Source organism: Sceloporus occidentalis, unplaced genomic scaffold (genome assembly GCF_023333645.1).
Source record: "Sceloporus occidentalis isolate IW3139 unplaced genomic scaffold, rSceOcc1.0.p SCAF_12, whole genome shotgun sequence".
NCBI lineage: Eukaryota > Metazoa > Chordata > Lepidosauria > Squamata > Phrynosomatidae > Sceloporus > Sceloporus occidentalis.
The window spans coordinates 9,927,988-9,946,691 of NW_028316992.1; the positions used below are offsets into that span (position 1 = coordinate 9,927,988).

The 18,704-nt window shown below is 38.8% G+C and overlaps 1 protein-coding gene across 1 annotated transcript in view; it reads left to right on the forward strand.

Annotated features, from left to right (window-relative positions):
* Positions 1-17,860, forward strand: part of GABRP (gamma-aminobutyric acid type A receptor subunit pi) — a 36,220-nt gene extending 18,360 nt beyond the window's left edge. Inside the window, exons 5-10 of the mRNA XM_089477825.1 lie at positions 1,218-1,435; positions 3,509-3,591; positions 7,808-7,945; positions 9,352-9,504; positions 13,751-13,944; positions 15,995-17,860. Coding sequence (XP_089333951.1) covers positions 1,218-1,435; positions 3,509-3,591; positions 7,808-7,945; positions 9,352-9,504; positions 13,751-13,944; positions 15,995-16,297 — 1,089 coding nt within the window. The 3' untranslated portion in view covers positions 16,298-17,860. The remainder of the gene's footprint in view (positions 1-1,217; positions 1,436-3,508; positions 3,592-7,807; positions 7,946-9,351; positions 9,505-13,750; positions 13,945-15,994) is intronic.
* The last annotated feature ends 844 nt before the right edge of the window (positions 17,861-18,704 follow it).

Genomic DNA, 18,704 nt, shown 5'->3' on the forward strand with positions numbered 1-18,704 from the left:
AAGAAAGAAGCAGAATGCCTGCCTAACATGGCCCTCAGTTCCTGGTCAGCACAGACAGAGAAATGCTGGTAATGTTATAAGAGAACTAGCCATAATTATACAAAGATATAGCTGTGTTAGTCTGTAGAATCAGTATGTAGAGAGATCTTGTAGCACCTTTGACACTGACTGAAAGAAAGAAGTTGGCAGCATGAGCTTTTATAGGAGGTTATTGCACTGGCTTTCCTGCAAGCCTCAGCACAGGCTGAAACTTTTGAAAACTTTTTTTAAAATGGGTGTTGTTGCACACCTCCATGCCCAGTCCCGAGGCATCGCGTACCCAATCTTGGCATCCTGTCCGTGATCCGTACTTCTTCAGCACTTTTTGAAAGAATAGGAACTCGGGGAACAGGAGTGCAACAATTAATATGAGTTACTTTTTCAGTAATGGGACGAGGAACAACAACAGGTTACATTACAAACACTGTAATTAGTAAAGGGAATGTTTTACTTTTTATTTTTAAGAAGGAATGTGCCAAGCCCTGAAAGGAGTTTACAATAACTAGAAATTTTATCAAAATTTCAATGAACTGATTATTTCCCCCTCCCAACCTCATACACAGAGAGACACACACAAAATGAATAGCATGTGATGCCAATGGTACTGATAAATTACAATGAGTTGACTGTTCTGTCTTTCTACATTTCTAGTTATAATAGTGTTTTTATATCACCACATTTCTTAGCTCCCATGGCAATCTTCAGTATTAATACCTGAAATATTGTTAACTATACCTTTCTAGTTAATTAAGGTGTAAAATAGAAAAACAAATACAGATACAGAGCAATCTGAAAGCAGAATGTATAAGACACTGAAATATCAGCAATATCTATAGGACAAGGGAGTCAGTTCAATAAGTATGTGTTCAAACTCATCCTTTGCAAAGTAGGTTACATCAAAAGCTCTCTCTCAGTGCTTCCAGACAGAAGGCTTTTGGTACAACCAGTCAAAAGGCATTGTCCATCTTAATGGATTTCTTGTGGTAAGCTGAGAAATGGAAGAAACAGAGGAAAATGCGGGAGGGTTAGAAATGGTAGACAGTACAATTAGGACCCCACTATTAACATCAAATGTTTAACAAGAGCTGTTTGCAGAAGGGCCCCTGGACTTTGAGCGATCCCCTTTAACAAAAACATTACCCTGATGAATATATTTTAATGTTTGCTATCTTTCCTAGGACTACACAGCAACAATATATTTGCGACAACGTTGGACAGATTCCCGTCTGGTATTTCAGGGGAACAAAAGTTTTACACTGGATGCCCGGCTAGTTAAATACTTATGGGTGCCCGACACATATATTGTGGAGTCAAAAAAGTCTTTTTTACATGAGGTCACTGCAGAGAATCGGCTTATACGACTGTTCTCCAACGGCACCGTCTTGTATGCCTTGCGGTAAGTCTAAAAAAATTGAAAGTTTAGAGAAAATAGGAATATTTTCCCCTGCCTGATCCTGAGTTTGTCTGTTCATATTTAGGAACCAGTTTGGGATGGGGGTGGAATGGAAGGGTACAGGAAAACAAGACAAGAAAATCGCTGTACAATTTTTTTGAAGGTATTTTTAAATGATTGAAAATTGGGTTTCTTGAGTGTCATGAAACCCTGACAAAAAGAAACCTAGATGGGTGAAAATCTTCACAATTCAGAAGGTTTTCTGTGGGGAAAAATGCATTTGGGTTTATTTGCCCAGAAAATCACATTGTCTGAGAATGGGTAAGTTTCCTGAAATGAAGGCAGCATTTTCTGCACACACAAAAAAACCAAACAGGTTTCTTGCATAGAAAACAGCATTTGCTACACAGAAATGTGTTTTTTGTGCAGAAAATGCAGCTTTCTGTGCAAAAAAATGAATGTTTTGCACAGTGCAAGTTCCAAACTGCAAACAGACTTTGAAAGCTAGTTTTTGATTACTTTCTGACAAAGAAGGAGAAAAATGGTAAAGTTATTCATTCTTGCCTGTAAGAATGAAATTCATTAAGATTTATATCTCTAGTCCCATCATGCTATCAGATGTCTACTAACACAATCTATGATGTAGGCAAATTCTATCCAACTAGGTCCTAGATACTCTAAAGGCACCAGATCCTGTCTGATTTTGGAAGTTAGGCAGAGTCAGCCCTGGTTACTACATGGATAGAAAATCACCAACTAATACCAAGTCCTGGTATTTCAGAGGAAGGAGTTGGCAAAACCTCCTCTGAGTATTACTTGTCTAATAAAACTCTGAAATTCATGGAGTCACCATAAGTTGACAGGCAAGCTGAAGTTGACAGATAACCTGAATACACAGACAAAGGGAAGTAATGCATTATACTCTGTTTATGTGGTGAAATATTACAGTGTGGCATAATGTTGCACTGTATGTCTAGCTCTTCATAGTAAGCAGCCAAATCTTCTTTGGAGAATGATGGGTGCATCTTTGATCAAACACAAAATGTTCAGTGAAAACTATAAAGCTGGCCTTTCAATTCAGTATTCTGCTTCCAGATTCTGTTATTAGTTTGTGTATTAAAAAACAACAACAATATTTGACTGACATTCTGTTAGTCAGTTAAGTATCAGAAGCGATTTCTATTCACAACTGTTTTGCATTCATATTTACAATTGTGACACCATGCAAATGCCCTTAAAACCCACCCAAAAAGCCAACCAGCCATATTGAGCAAAAGAGTCCTGTGGTGTTGGAGAGAAGGGCACTGAAGGATGACACATTGAGTCCCCTCCCACAATTAAGCTGTCATGGAACTATGGACAATATCACATCACACTATTATATAGCTATTATTCCACTGTAACTGTTAGGCTGCCTTCTGTGTAATCTTAGGATTTGCAGTTTAAAAAGGGGCATTTAGAATTCTCACTCAGAGAACCCATAGGCCTCACTAAACTCCAAAACCCAGAATGGAACAGGAAGCAGCCATAGGAGTTAAAGTGGAATAACAGGACTATAACAATTTAGTGTGATCCCATCAAAACAGTTGTAAAAGGATCCCTGCTTCTGCTCCTTGTACCACAGGGCAATGGTGGGGGAGAGCTGGATGCATCTTTCTTCATATCCCTGCTCACCAGTACTTCAGAATTGCTCTGCATGGTATGGCTGCCTTCTTTTAGAGGTGGGCTATAGGGGGTTGGATTGGGAGATGGAGTAGAGGTATGATGTTGAAGGTACATATCCCATGCAATTTCAAAACCATTTCAATATGTGTCTCACTTTTTGTCCTCATTAATTACTTATTTAATACATAGCTTCACTTTCTTCCTGTTATGAAAGTCACATGAGCTTTCATTGCATCTTATCTTACTTCTACAAGTATCAGTTATCCTGCTATGCAGTGGTAAGAGAAACCAAGGCTGCAGAGTCAAGGGTTGTTTATTCTTCAAAGCAGAAAGGTTGCCATGTCTGAATGGAGATGAAAACTGCAGATTCTTTGTAATAAATGCCTTCACACTGGGCTGTCTCATTTGCAGGATCACAACCACAGTTGCATGTAACATGGACTTGTCAAAATATCCTCTGGATACTCAGACGTGTAAATTGCAAATGGAAAGCTGTAAGTACCACATTCTATAAGAAGGTGAAAAATATTCCTCCCTTAATTGACTTTCAGTTTGTTTATTCATATGTAGGTGACCAGTGCAAATATTTCATTTCTGTCTTTGACATCTTAACCTGTCGTTTGAAAAAACAGGACCATAAAAGGGAAACAGTTCCATTTCACTTTGCACTATATAGGATTATACTAGAGAAGCGCCCTACTGGATCAGACCAAAAGCCAGTTTAGTCCAGTGTTTTGTTTTCTTTATTTATGGGTTATGTTAATACACTTTCTTTCTCCAATGAACACAGGGCAGAATATATACTCTCCTGAGCCCAATTTAATATTTCCAACAAACATGTGAGGTGTCTCAGGCTGAAAGAAAGTGAATAGCTGAAGGTCACTGGTGACTTTCATGGATTCATGAAGACATAGGTCCGACCAAAACACACTGTTTAAGTCATATTCTGGTATGATGACTGGTTTTGTTCTCTTCTTGAGTTTTACTTTTATTTTTAATATGAGTAATTCAGCATCTGGTCTAGTCTTGGCCACTAGTATGGAGCTTCGTCATCTTTTATTTCCGATGATATAATCTGTTTGGGTTTTGTGTTAGCCATCTGGTGATGTCCATGTGTATAACCTTTCCTCTGATTGTATGAAAAATGTGTCTGCAATGAATAGGTTGTTGACTTCACAAAAATCTATCAGATGCTCACCTGCTTCATTTCTCTTGCCTAATTTGAATCTACATACTGTTTTTGGTTCTTCTTTGCTTCCAACTTTGGCATTCCAATCTCCAATGATCACCTTGATGTCCTGTGTTGGTGTGTTATCAATTTCTTCCTGTACTCCTTCACAAAATCTATCAGTTTCTTCCTGTCCTGCCTCAGTGATGGGTGTATATACTTGAATTCTGGTGATATTCATAGGTTTCCCGTGAAACCTTGGGTGTTCAAAGGGCCGGCTTCAAGGAATGGCCGCCCAGGCACTATCTTGTGTGGATCCTTGGGGAAATAGAACAAGTCAGGATGGCAGAAGGTTCACTTTCATTACTTGAAGAATGAGGCAACCCCCCTCATCTTCACTGTCTTATTTACAGTCATTGTGAGTCATAGCAAAACCCTCTAGTACCTTTCCAGTACTACAGTGGACTCTTGCCTTACGAATAATGCGTATCCTCAAGCCCCATTGAATATAATGAGGCTCAGGTGTGGCAGTGCGACATAGGCATGCGCCACGGGCGCACGCACCATTCAGTGTATTGTACCGCAGCTTCAGTGTAAGCTGAAAGTCGCATATAGTGTACCTGCGTATGGTGCGGGCACACTGTATATCCTCTTTACTCTTTGCCTTCAGCTTTATTGCTAAGGATAGTTCTATTCTGATGAGATCCAGTGTGGTGTAGTGCTTTGAGTGTTAGAAGACTCTAGGAGATCACAGTTCAAATCCTTGGGAAAGTCATACTTTATCAGTCTCAGATGATGGCAATGGCAAAACCTCTCTGAACAAATCTTGCAAAGAAAACCCTACGAGAAGGTTGCCATACGTCAGATTTATCTTGAAGATACATTATAATGTGGTTCTACCCTGAATGAGAAGTGTTCACCCTCAGACTGATTTAAGACAATTGACTTATAGTAAAATAAAAAGATTAGAGGAAACTCCTTGTCATTTACACACATATTAGAGATTAAGGATGTGACCCTGACTGTATTGGGTTGTCTGGTCCCATTCACCAAAAGGCCCTATAAGTCATAAACTGCTGTAGGAGCCTTGGTCTTCTCTCATGTTTACTAATATCTCATAGCTGAAGCACAGCTCCCACTCTCTACTCTAAAATAGAAGGTACATTCATTCCCCGCACCCCACCAGGTTAACATTTAGACTGTGTAAAAAGAATTAAGCAAAGCATTGAACCCTCTGTGTACTTGTGGAAGTTACTGTCCTGGGCTCAGAGTTCATTTCTAGTTGTCACTTTTGTGTGGTTTGCCTATTATTCTATTACATTTTGTTATTAACTGGCATTTTAAAAAAAATACAAGTATTTCAGCATTCATTTAAATGCACATTTCTTCCCAAAATTCATTTAAATGTATAATTTGGAATTTATACTGTGTCACAACATTAGGAGAACTGTGAAATCTGATGACTAGCTAAATTCCAGTGCAGAAGTTAAAAGATGTGGATCACTTTTATTTTCTATTAGAATTTGCAAAGTCTGGTTTCCTCAAGCATCCCTGGTAAATAGAAGGTAATTGTGCCATGTCTTGGCATTGCAAGTAACTGAATGATCAAAACCAGAGACAGGGCAGAATCACTCATCTTCATTGGAAGGCAAAATAAGATTGGTGGATCCAGAAGAGAATTGTTGGGGGACTCCTTTCTTTAGTACTTTTGGCATGTGGCACTAGAATGGCTTTATGGTGGTTCCCGGGCCCCAAAATGCAATCTTGGAAATTATGAGGACACAGAGGGTCTTTAAAAAGAAACTACTTGGGCATATGTGAGGATTGACTGTCCTGAGGAATGATCTTTCTGTTACCAATTCAATTGATATCTGAAATCCCATTATTTTAAAACCAGGTTTTACTTGCCAGCTCCTAGAATGGAGTTCCAATGGAAGTGCCTATTATTTTCCCATTAAAATCATATTAGTTTACCATGATTAACTTTATTACAATGTGCAGAAGCTGAAATAATAATGATTAGCCTCTTGTTTTAAAATGTATCTGGGTTTAGCCTTAAAAGGAGAGCGAGAGAGTAATTGGACCCTATGTCAAGTTCCTGTGCCATATTATTCTTATGAAATTATGCGCACGTTGCCAACTAGAGATGCCATTAGGATAAATGCCTGGAATTAATGCTATTTAAATATATGCTAGATGGATTTACAACAGTCAGTCATTTATTATCAAGTTCCCTAAGTGACTGCAGCTATTATTATAAACAGGGCAGAAACTTTGAAAAAGTCATATTTGGATGATTTGTACTTGGGGAACCAGCACGTCTTGTACTATCAGATGCAAGATTTTGTCATTTGTGTCTAGTGGAAAAGACAATTCATATTTATCTTTTTTGTTGTGGAGACAAAGTGGTGGATATGAATGTTGTCATGTTTATTGAATGTCAGATCTTTAAACAGCTAGGCAAACTAAAACATTAATGACCTGTTTATTAAAACAAATTGACATTTCTGAGAGTTGTATAACTACAGTATTTACATTTGCAGTCACTTCTGTTTATAAAGTGGCAGGAGATCTGTTCACCATTAGTTTATCACATGAAGGAGATCAGGAGTTTATCTTGTGAATATTCCAGAAAAATCGCGTAATTAGATGAAACGATTCCACAAGACATCGCACAAAGCCTGCCATTAAAGTGGTCACAAAGAAGCATTAACACACATCTTTTTACTTTTGGGATTTTAGTAACAATGCATTTCCAATATCACTTTATTTGCGCAGTTGCGTGTGATAATTATTTGCTCAATTACTCGCCATTTTGCTTTATTTGTGGGATGCTTTAAGTGCTCTTTAATCTCTCTTTAATCAGAAATTAGCTCCAGTGTGATAAATACCTAAATCAGTTATATCCACACGCCTGTTCAAATAGCAACTGCTACTTAAAGGAAATCTTAAAGATTTAAATAGATTTACTTAAAATGGAGCTTCATATTTGGCCTGGGCTTCCCATTTCTAACCCCGAGCTGGGTTGCAAAAGACTCTGCACATCTCAGAGCTAATACTACCTGTCCACATGCCCAACAGGAAAAAAAAATAGAATTGGAAAGAAAATGGATTTTGGATGACTAAGAGGAACAACTTCTATATTGGTACTGGAAATGAATCAACCCTATTGGGTTACCATGACTTCTGTTAAAAATGGGTCTTCCAGAATCCAGTAAAGGCAGCAAGGACAAAATATTAATATTTGTCTAACTGGCAGAAGATGTACTATCAGGCTTAAAAATTAATCCAAAATGGGGAAATTATTATTTTTAATTAAATAGTTATATAGTTTAAAAATAAAGCATGATATTTACAAAGCATGGTGTTGTCCCCTAGTGGCACATTTTATTATTGATTCTTTTGACAGAGCTCTTTTTTGCAGTCTCAGGGAAAGGGACTAATTTGCACAGAATAAGTTAAACTTGACTCATTACCTCTAAGCACTTCTAATTAACTCAGTCCTTTGCTCCACTCCCATTCCTTTTGAATGTTATCTCTAGGGGGATATGATGAAAACGATGTGCTGTTCACATGGCTGAGGGGGAATGATTCCGTCTATGGCCTTGAGAACTTGCGACTATCCCAGTATACAGTGGAGCGTTATTGCACCCTTTCGACAATGTCCCATCAGGAAACAGGTAATGAACCTGAACAATGAGTTGAAGTAAATATTGGGAGCAAGGTTCATAACCCCCTAGACCCAATTATTCTATTCTATTCTATTCTATTTCCTAATCCAACTGTAAAGATTCTTCTAGTTTTGCGAGATTTACTGATGAAATTCTTTCATGTGGCATTTACTGATTGATATGGCCCAAAGGCTGGGTGGGTGGGTGGCGGAGCAGATACAAACAAATAATGCTAAAACACTAGTGACTAGTTGATAGGTCCCTGCCCACACTGTTGCATATTATATCATCAAATCACCTGGCATGATGATTTGATGAAGGTCAAATTGGGGACAATCTGCTTAGCACATTTTTAGAAGAACTACATCCCCAAATGGTAAAATATGTCTATTTCTCATAGCATGTGATTGTGCTCATCTATGTAGATTGTATTTGTTATGTGATGGATCATTGGAAGGTTAAGATGGACTTGATTTGCAACTCTGATTTCCTCTGCTGCATCTGCACTGCAGAAATAATCCACTTTGACACTACTTTAACTGCCATGGCTCAATGCAATGGAATTCTGGGAATTGCAGTTTTGTGAGCTATTTAGTCTTTTCTGTTGGAGAGCTCTAGTGCCACAACAAACTACAGTTTCCAGAATTCCATAGCATTGAGCCATAGCAGTTAAGATGATGTGAAACTGGATAATTTCTGCAGTACAGATGAAACCCAAGAGATATTTTTCTAATGAAATCCTGTTGCGGTAAGAGAAAATAATGTTTACCAGGGCATGTGCATTCTACATCTTGTCTAATTTGTTCAAGAGAAGCTGCAGCCTGTCCTCTGCTTCTTAACCACACAGAAAGCTCCCCCCTCACAGGCCCTTATCACACGAGCAAAATTTGAAGTTATCCCTGGGTCAATGTGAAGGTAATGCAGGGACAATCATGGGGTTTCAAGTTTGTTTATCACACGACGCCAAACGCAATCAGGAGCCATCCTAAACACAATCGGGGTCATTCCAGGGTCATTCCACGGTTAGGTAAATTCGCGGGAAAAGAGGATTTACCTAACCCTGGAATGACCCCTGATTGTGGTTAAGATGGCTCCTGATTGAAACCCCACAATTGCCCCTGCATTGCCTTCACATTGACCCTGGGATAACTTCAAATTTTGCTCATGTGATAAGGGCCACAGTCACTTCCCAGGCCAACAGTAATGCCATGGACTTATCTTTTTCCTTATATTTGTTGTCAAATATGGCCCTGCCATGCCAACTACTGATGATGGGGCTGACTTCTGGCCAGCTACAAGATTATGTATCTTCATTGCCTCAGAAATTTTAGAACAGTGGAATAAACCTTTTGGCTTAAGAGCATCTACTCTCTTTAGATGCTTTATTTTCAAGCTTTTTTGTTTCCTCTTTATAGGCAATTACCCAAGACTAGTGTTGCAGTTTGAACTCAAGAGAAATATCCTTTATTTCATTCTGGAGACGTATGTTCCGTCCACGCTACTGGTTGTTCTATCTTGGGTTTCTTTCTGGATCACCCTGGATTCAGTTCCTGCAAGAACATGTATTGGTGAGACGTTCCTTAAAAAGGAGTGCTCATTATCAGAGCTTGGAAAAATTACATCTTGGGGTACATGCTGCCTGGGGTCCTGCAAGTTATGATCCAAAAAAGAAACTTCTCCAAGCTCTGCTTATTACAGAAATGCCCCATAGAGGTGGGTGGGTTGTATTGAAGACGTGGAAGGAGAATAACATCTTATTCATATTGATGTACAGACTATACTGAATGTTAGAACTGAAATTTTCATACTATCAAAATTTTGAGAGATGAAAAAATAATCACAAATATTTGACATTGGATAAGCTTTCAGTCTGGCATTGCAGATTTAGAATAAGAAAGGTTTAGTGCATAATTTGAAGTCACATTTTGAATGCGATTATTTTCCCCAGCTCCACTTTTGAATGCTTTGAACTTGTTGGCATCTCTTGATTTTATTTTATTTTTATTTTGGCAGGCTTCAAATATGAAATCTCATAAGCTGCCAAATGTCTGGTACTAATTACCACTATATGTTATCGAATACTGTCAATGTCAGATGGAAAATATCATTAACTGTCAACAAAGAAATGCTATCAGATTTCAAAAACCATTACATGCCAACTATGAAGCATCATAAGCACATATGATGTGTCAAGTATTCCACCCATAAACTGTTATCCTAAGGTGCCTGCTTTTTTAGTATATTATCAGGGGTTTCTCAAGGAGAGGATCATCAAAACTACCAGTGGTGGACAAAAATAGCTGAAAACAGTCTGCCCACCACCTACAATGCAAAGGAAACCTAGGTATTTTCTAGAACATCAGTTCATATAGATGACAGTTCATGGCCTAGAATATATCCCAGAATCCATAGTATTGTGAAAGAGCACCACAGCAAACAAGCTGATGTGGAACACATTTCTTGAAGGCAGGCGGGCTGCAAAGTTCTGTGATACATGATTGAATATCAGCTTTCAAATGGAAGCAGATACTAAAAGCCATAGTATTGCAGCTGTCAAATACATTGAATATCAGAGAGTGTCTGGAGCATAGTTGATGTCAAAATTCACCAAAAGGAATTATGAGTCAAATTCTTGGGAGGCAATTCATTTCAGTCTAAGAAATATCATAATACTTCCCTGAAAATTTCTATTCAGCCAGACTTCCAGTTCAGAATTAAGGATTGTAGGTGCCATGGGAAAAACTATGTTTAGTCTAGGACTGGGGTGAGGAACCTTTAGACATTCAGGTCACGAGGACTACCACAGTCCCTTAAAGGTGTCCATGCTGGTTGGGACTGACATGAGTTGTATACAAATTGTATGAGCTGTAAAGAGTTGTTTACTCCAAAGCGTCAAAGATTCCCCACTCTTGTTATAGGACTGTGGTTGTTTTACAGAACTGAAGTTCAGAATGTCATTCATCCAAATTCATGCCTCCTCAGCAGCCTGGGGTTATTCAGAAAATGAACTGTCAGGCCAGTGAAATGCATCTGCCCCTTCTCCTTCTGAACATCTGTCTGTTGGCCACTTTTCCCATTTCACAGCTGTAAACAGTGAAGAATTCAAATTGGGCAAGGTTTTCTTTAATAAGATTAAAGTTTAATGTAATTGGTAAAATACATCTGAAGAGATCCTGAAGTTCCTGGCTCACATATCCACTCAGTGATAAACTCTTATGTTGAACTCAGAAATAACAACAACAACAACAATATATATTTATCCCACCTCTCCATCAGGATTGAGGCAGCTTACAGTAACAGAAATTCATACAATACAAAGTAATTCCCATTATCCCCTCCCTCCCTTAAACACATAATAATCCCTACATAATAATAATGCAATTATTCTCTCAACCTCACCCACCCATGAAGTTAATAATACCTATTTTATACAGTAGGTGATTTGAATGGTCATAATAAACTTATGGTGACCCTTTGAATGAGAGCTCTCCATGTCACTCTATAATCAACAACTCTGCTCAGGTCTTGCAGACTCAAGGCTGTGACTTCCTTGATTGAGTCCATCCATCTGGAATGTGGTCTTCTTCTTTTCCTTCTGCCTTCTACCTTCTACCTTAAAGGTAAAGGTAAAGGTTTCCCCTTGGCATGGATGTCTAGCTGTAACCAACTGTAGGGGGTGGTGTTCATCTCCGTTACCAAGCAGAGGGAATCAGTGTTGTCCAAAGATGACTCTATAATCATATGGCCAGCATGACTGCACAGAACAATGTTACTTTCCCACCTAAGTGGTACCTATTTATCTATTGCATTTGTATGCTTTCAGATTGCTAGGTTGGCAGAAGCTGGGACTACTGACAGGAGCTCACTCCATTCTGTGATGCTTAGGCCTCAAACTTTCAATCTCCTGACCTTACGATCACCAGATTCGGTGTCAACCACTAAGCCACCATTTCCATGTCTTCATTACTGTCTTTTCTGGGGAGTCCTGTCTCCTCATGATATGGCCAAAGTATGATAGTCTCAGTTTAATCATCTTGGTTTCTAGGAAATGTTTAGGCTTGATTTGCTCTAGGACTCATTTATTTGACTTTTTAGTGGTCTGTGGTATCCACAGAACTCTTCTCCAGCACCATATTTCAAATGAGTTGATTTTCTTCCTGTCAGCTTTCACAACCATACATAGAAATGGGAAATATAATGGCATGGACAATCCTAACTTTAGTATTCAATAATATATTTTTACTTAAGGATCTTGTCTAGTTCTTTCATAGCTGCCTTTTCAAGTCCTAATCTTCTTCTGATTTCTTGACTGCAGTTTCCATTTTGATTAATGACTGAGCCAAGGTATGGAAAACCTTGAACTGCTTCAATATTTTTATCATCTACTTTAAACTTATGTAAATAATCTGCTATCATTATTTTTGTTTCCTTAACGTCTAACAGTAAATCTCCCTTTGCACTTTTTTCTGTGAGTTTCTTCAGTGATCGTTCCAAGTCTTTGCTATTTTCTGCTAGTATTACGGCATCATGGGCATATTATAATTTGTTGGTGTTCTTTCCTACAGTTTTCATGGGTCCTTCCCCTGAGTCCAATCCTGCTTTCTGTTCAGCATACAAGTTCAACAGAGAAGGTGATCAGCTTTGCCTGACCCTCTTGCCAACTGGCAACCATTCTGTTTCTCTGTATTCTGTCCTAATAGTAGCTTCTTGTTTGTAATACAGGTTAAGCATCAGAACAATAAAATGTGACACACCCATTTCTTTAGTTTTTCATCGTCATTACAATCAAAGGCTATAACCTATAAAGTACAGACTGATTTCTTTTCACATTCTTTGGTGCACTCCATTATCCAAAGTATGTTTGTAATATGTTCCATACTGCCTCTTCCTTTCCTGAACCCAGCTTGAACATCTGTTATTTCTCACTCCATATATGGTAAAAGTCTTTCTTGTAGAATAGGGCTTATTCCTTCGTATATATCATTGGTAAAAGTGTGTCAAACTGCAGCCAAAGAAAATTGCAGTGCGATCTCAGAAGGCAGCTGAGTTTGCTATGCAGCCTGCCCAATGCCTTCAAAGCTAGCTTCTGTCCTCAGGCCTGGTAAAAGTGGCTTTCTATTTGTTACTGAAATAATAGTCAATTGCTAATCTGGTTGTTCTCTGCATGTGATATGAGGGAAGTGCCATTTTGCCCTTTGCCATAGGCTGTGCAATATCTTGGGCCAGCCCTGGAAACTTTTATTGTTATTGTTGTTGCTGCTGGTGCTGCTGCTGTGTGCACCTCAAAGTCATTTCCAATTTATGGTGACTCTAAGAGAAATGTATTAAGGGGTTTTCTGGGGCTGAGAGTGTATGACTCACCTGAGGTAACCCAGTGGGTTTCTGTGGTCGAGCGGGCAATTGACCCTAATCTCCAGAGTCGTAGTCCAATGCTCAAACCAGTACACCAGATTGGCTCTCTTTGCAAACGTACTACAGGGGGCCCTTGGTATCCACTGGGGTTTGGTTTCAGGATTCCCCCATGGATACCAACAAATGTGGATGCTCAAGTCCCATTAAATACACTCTGATATTTCTCAGAGCACCTTTTCCAGACCACCTAGGCCACAGTGAAATGGTGTCCCTTATATAAAATGGCAAAATCAAGGTTTGCTTATTGGAATTTATATATTTTTAAAATATTTTCAAGCCATGGAAGATTGAATCCATGGATAAAAAAATCTGTAGATACGGAGGGCCGACTGTATCTGCTAAATTTCAAAGAAAAATGCTCATTTGCTTTGCAATGAAAATGTTTTCTGTTCTGCTTTACAGGAGTAACAACTGTATTGTCAATGACCACTCTGATGATGGGCAGTCGTAACTCAGCAACGAAGACCAACGGTTTTATTAAAGCCATTGATATTTACCTAGGCATTTGCTTCAGCTTTATATTTGGTGCTTTGGTGGAATATGCAGTCGCACACTATATCATGTCTCAAAAATGTGCATCCAATAAACCTCAAAAGGTGAGCAAACAATATAAAAGGTTAAGCAAATCTTGCTGACAAGAAACATTTACAGTGAAATTCTCTGCATACGTGTGCATGTGCACATGCCTGCACGCACATTTATATGTACAAATGTTTATATGTATTCTTGTGTGTATGCATATGCTTTTTTGGTTGTGGAAACTAACACAATGGGAAAATTGTAAGGATGAATTTTAATATTTAGTCAGAGGGCTTGTGTGCTTCCTTAAAAACATAGTCTGAAAGTGTCAGATTTTTCAGTGGAGGCAAGCAGGGAAATGCATTTTCCCTTTTTTGTGCTTAGATGGAGGAAAGATTTTACCTTCTAGACATCCACCTTCCCAGAGAAGAAACTAGTGAACCATCATATATCATAACAAAGCCAAAGTCATTTCACTAGTCTGCAATTATTATTTCAGATTATGTTTACTCTTGTATCCATAAAGTCAGGGCTGGTTCCAAGTTCAAAGCATCTTGGGGCAAAGTGTGCTCTGGTACAGTTGTCTCTTATGATGGTGGACATAGGTGGTCTTGACTGCAGAGAAGGTGCTCTGAGACGTATCAGGGTGTTGTAGCATTGCTTTAGGGAATTGTGGAAAATTAAAATGGCAACTAGACCTAGCCATCACATTTTGGTTAGAGCAGCTGTGTGTGTATGTGTGTAAAACGTACTATAATAAATGGAATATAATATATTAGGGACCTGAACAGTCATTTACATTGGATCCTGATGAGGCAATTGGATGGTAGCAGCTGGCCAAGGATAAACAGTCACAAGATGCTCAAAAGTTTATTGTTCAACAATGAAAACCCCTATGTGTACCCTTAAGCCTTTTTCAGGGGGCTGCTTAGAATAAAACGTCGGAAATTTCTGAACCAGGAACTCTCAAATCATTTATTGAACAAAATCAATAAACATCATCCAGTCAATGGTTTGAGAGTTCCTGGTTCAGAAATTTCTGAAATTTGATTCTAAGTAGTCCCCTAAAGAAGGCCTTAAGAATACACTTAGTGTGAAACCATAAACAACCATGTTTTGAGCACCTTGATATGTGTCTTTAGTTTCTTTAATGGATTCCACTGGATCCTCACCAGTTTTTGCTTTTTTACCCATGGACACCAGGTTATGCTTCCCACATAGTCAATAGTATCTTTCATTTTGCATAGGCCCATATTGAAATCATATTCATCCATAATCTCTCCCAGTTATAATTTCTCAAAACCTAACAGAGTAATGACAACTGGCAGTATTTCACTAGCAGTTTTAAAGAAATTCCAGAGCTGCTGTTTCTGTGAGTGGTGGTAAAAAGCCAAAAAAATCTTCTGTGATATTGAAGTAGGTGGGGGAGAATTTTATTGCATACCCTTCAACATTTCACAGATGAAGACCAGGACACATGGGCCAAGCAACAATAGTGATCAAGATGGAAAAAGTTATTAATGAGGAAGAACTCACAAGTTAGGAGTGGCCACAGCAATATGCTTTTCTCTGAGCCTACTGGGAAGAGCAAGATTCTGACCCCTCTCTTCTGTCTCTAGTTGAGTTAGTTGAGTGCAAACCACGTTTGCATTTTGAATTCAGTTTGTAGCAATTGAAGTAAGCTGAGGAGAAAAGGGAAAGTAGTAATAGGAGAATGAAAAATGGGACATTTTAAAAACAGCTGGAAGAGTACAGTAGCAAAGGACTAATCAGGACTGTCTCTGCTAAATCAGGATAGTTGGAGGATATGTTATTGAGACTAGGAAATTCCTAAAAATTATAAGCCATCCCCCCAAAAAAATTATAAGCCATCAAAGGATATGTTCATTGAATGACTGGGCAGGATATTAATATTTGGTCCCTCAGGCTCTAATATCAGTGAATCAGAATTTGGCTTTGACTAAGATTTCCAGGGATTTTAAAAATCCCAAACAAATGGTGTGTTGGCAGCCAAGTTATGCCACACTCTTGCCATTTGCAGTTGCATTATCTTATATTCTGGTGGATTATTTACTAAATAGTGAGACAGTCACATCCTCACCTGTTAGTAACTTTCTCCTGTTCTAGGGTTCTCCAGATGATGTTTGCACAGAAAACGAGGATGTCACTATCACCAACATCCTGAATACTTCTGTCACCAGCTACAATCAAAAGATAAACTTCTCTGCCATTGATAATGTCAGCTATGGTGGCTTAACCATGACTCCAAAGGACAAAATGAGAGTCATCTTGAAGAACAAAATGCACAAAGTCATTGACTCTCTCACCATTCAGAATCCATGCAACATTGATCACTATTCAAAACTGCTATTTCCTTCTTTTTTTGTATTAGTTAATTTGGTATACTGGGCTTATTATCTGATGTTTTAGGAAAGTGTCTCAAAGAATAGTATTTGTCAGTCTGTCAGTATAGCATACACAGAAGTTCATTTTTCAACAAGTGTCAGTATTTCAGTGGATGCAGTATGTGTCAGATGATTTCCTCTTGGCAGGACAACTAGAGCCTGCTGATGAGACCCCTTGTAGAAGGAAGGGACTTTGGGGACAGTCTTGCATATGTTTTTTCTCTGGCACTTCAAATGTTGATGTGTATTACTGTGTGTGGCTGCATTGCCACATTCAGGGTTTGTCCCAAACCCAGCACTGACAGGGTTGTGCCAAAAGCAACGTCTCATATGTGGCAGGTGGTGATCTGCTGGCTGCAGCAGTGTGGTGGCAAATTCCAAGTGAACATCATGTCAGTCTCCGTAGCCATGCTCTCAAGGGAGAACCCAATAATTTAAACATCTGTGGCCTTCCATATCAATGAATTTATTCTCCCCCAGGAGTAAGGCTTTTGTAAATCTAATGGGTCTTCACTGTCCACTCATGGCTAAGGCAACCAGAATTGCTTTGCATTACAACAGGGACAGCTGCAACAGTATTTTGTTACTAGAAAAGCCCATTCCTTACCCAAGTGCAGCATCTGTGAGGATTGTAGCTGAAGGCAAAGGGAACAGGAACACTTGACTGGGATGTCAGAGATGATAGTATCATCATCTCTGCTGAATAAAAAGTTCTAATCCTGTGAACCTGTTTCCACTATACCTCTGGCTGGTAGTGGGGACAAAGCAGGTGAGGAGTCAACAAAGGTAAGACTCTTCTTGTGTTGTTGTCATTACATGCTAAAGCAATCAGATTGTTTTAACAAATAAGTCCAGTTCAGGGTTGTAGGTGTATGTGTGAGGGGTGGGGTGAATGAGAGCATGGCTCCTTCCAAATAAAAAATCTGCCCAGAATTAAATTTTCATTCAGTACCCAAATGTATATCATTGCAGAGAATAAGACACTGAAAAAGGTTCATACATAGAACTCTTCTATTTGCTGAGTTCACATTGCCTTGATGACTTTACTTCCTTCTTTCTTTGAAAGCCTATACATACTGCATTTCTAAATGCTCTAATGAAGTGTTAAGTTACTATAGTGCTAGAAATTTGGGGACTGAAGGGAAATTTCAGTGGGGAGGCAGAATTGCTATTGCGGGAGAATACGCTCATTTCTCCCCGCATAGCTACCCCCTCCCAGTTGTATTAATGACCTTCCCTTCTCAGTTCAGCAAAGCTCCAGCAGGCCATCTTTAGTCACAGGCATTTTACATTTTTGTGAACAGCCATTTTAATATACAGTTGGTCCTTGATATCCTCTGGAGTTTGGTTTCAGTACCTTCATGGATGATCAAATCTCATTAAAAAGAATGGCATAGTAAAATGGTGTCTCCCATATAAAGTGATAAAATCAAGGCTTGCTTTTCAGAATTTATATATATTTTAAAATATTTTCAAGCCATGGATGGTTGAATCCATGGATAAAGAATCCTTGGATACAGAGAGACTGCTGTAGTTCTTTTCAGCCATTTGTCTGATATAAATGTATGACCGAACTGACAATGGCTGTGTTCACTATTAGATATCTCCCTTATCTATATAATACCAAAACCAGTTTGGCACAGATAATGACATTATATTATTCTCAAAATTCAAAATGAAAGCAATAAATAAAATAAAATAAAAATTGGAGCAACATTGTGCAATGACCAGGTTTGTTGAAAACATAGTTGCACAATACATTTCCAATATAAACTTTTGAACTTTATTTCATTTGGGGACTTATAGCCTCCTAATTCTCCAAGAGATATAAGAAGTGTGATCTTTCTCCTGTGGAATACATTCCTCTCATATGATCTCCAGTCTTCTATTTTGGCTTTTTAAAGAATGTACTGAAACTCTTCTTTCAGTACCTGGGAATAAGCCCCACTGAGTTTGATGGGAATAATTTCTAAGGAGAGACAGATAGTATCCCATTGTGATTCATGACCAAACTGAATGGGACAGTATGTACAGCTTTTCTGCAAGTAAACAATACATGAGGTAACCAATCTAGATCAGGATCTTGGCAAGAATCCCAGTCAGTGATGTGACCCCAGTCTCGATCAAGCCCCATGGGTCTGGTATATTACTTGGGAAGAAAAACTCTCACTGGTACAAATGGAAGCTTTTTTTTTCCAGTGCAAACACGAGGTACACGGCTGGGTTCAAGCCTGGACTGAGGCTAGATCGGGGTAAATGGTAAAATCCATGCTTCCTTCACATCAGGTTCCTAATCCAGACTGGGATTTGGATCAAGTCTCCCAAACTTGTGCTTTACTTGTTTCTGCCCATAGAATCATAGGGCCATTTAGTCCAATCCCATGGCATTCAGAAACATGACTAATAAGACACTCCTGAAAAACAGTCATCCA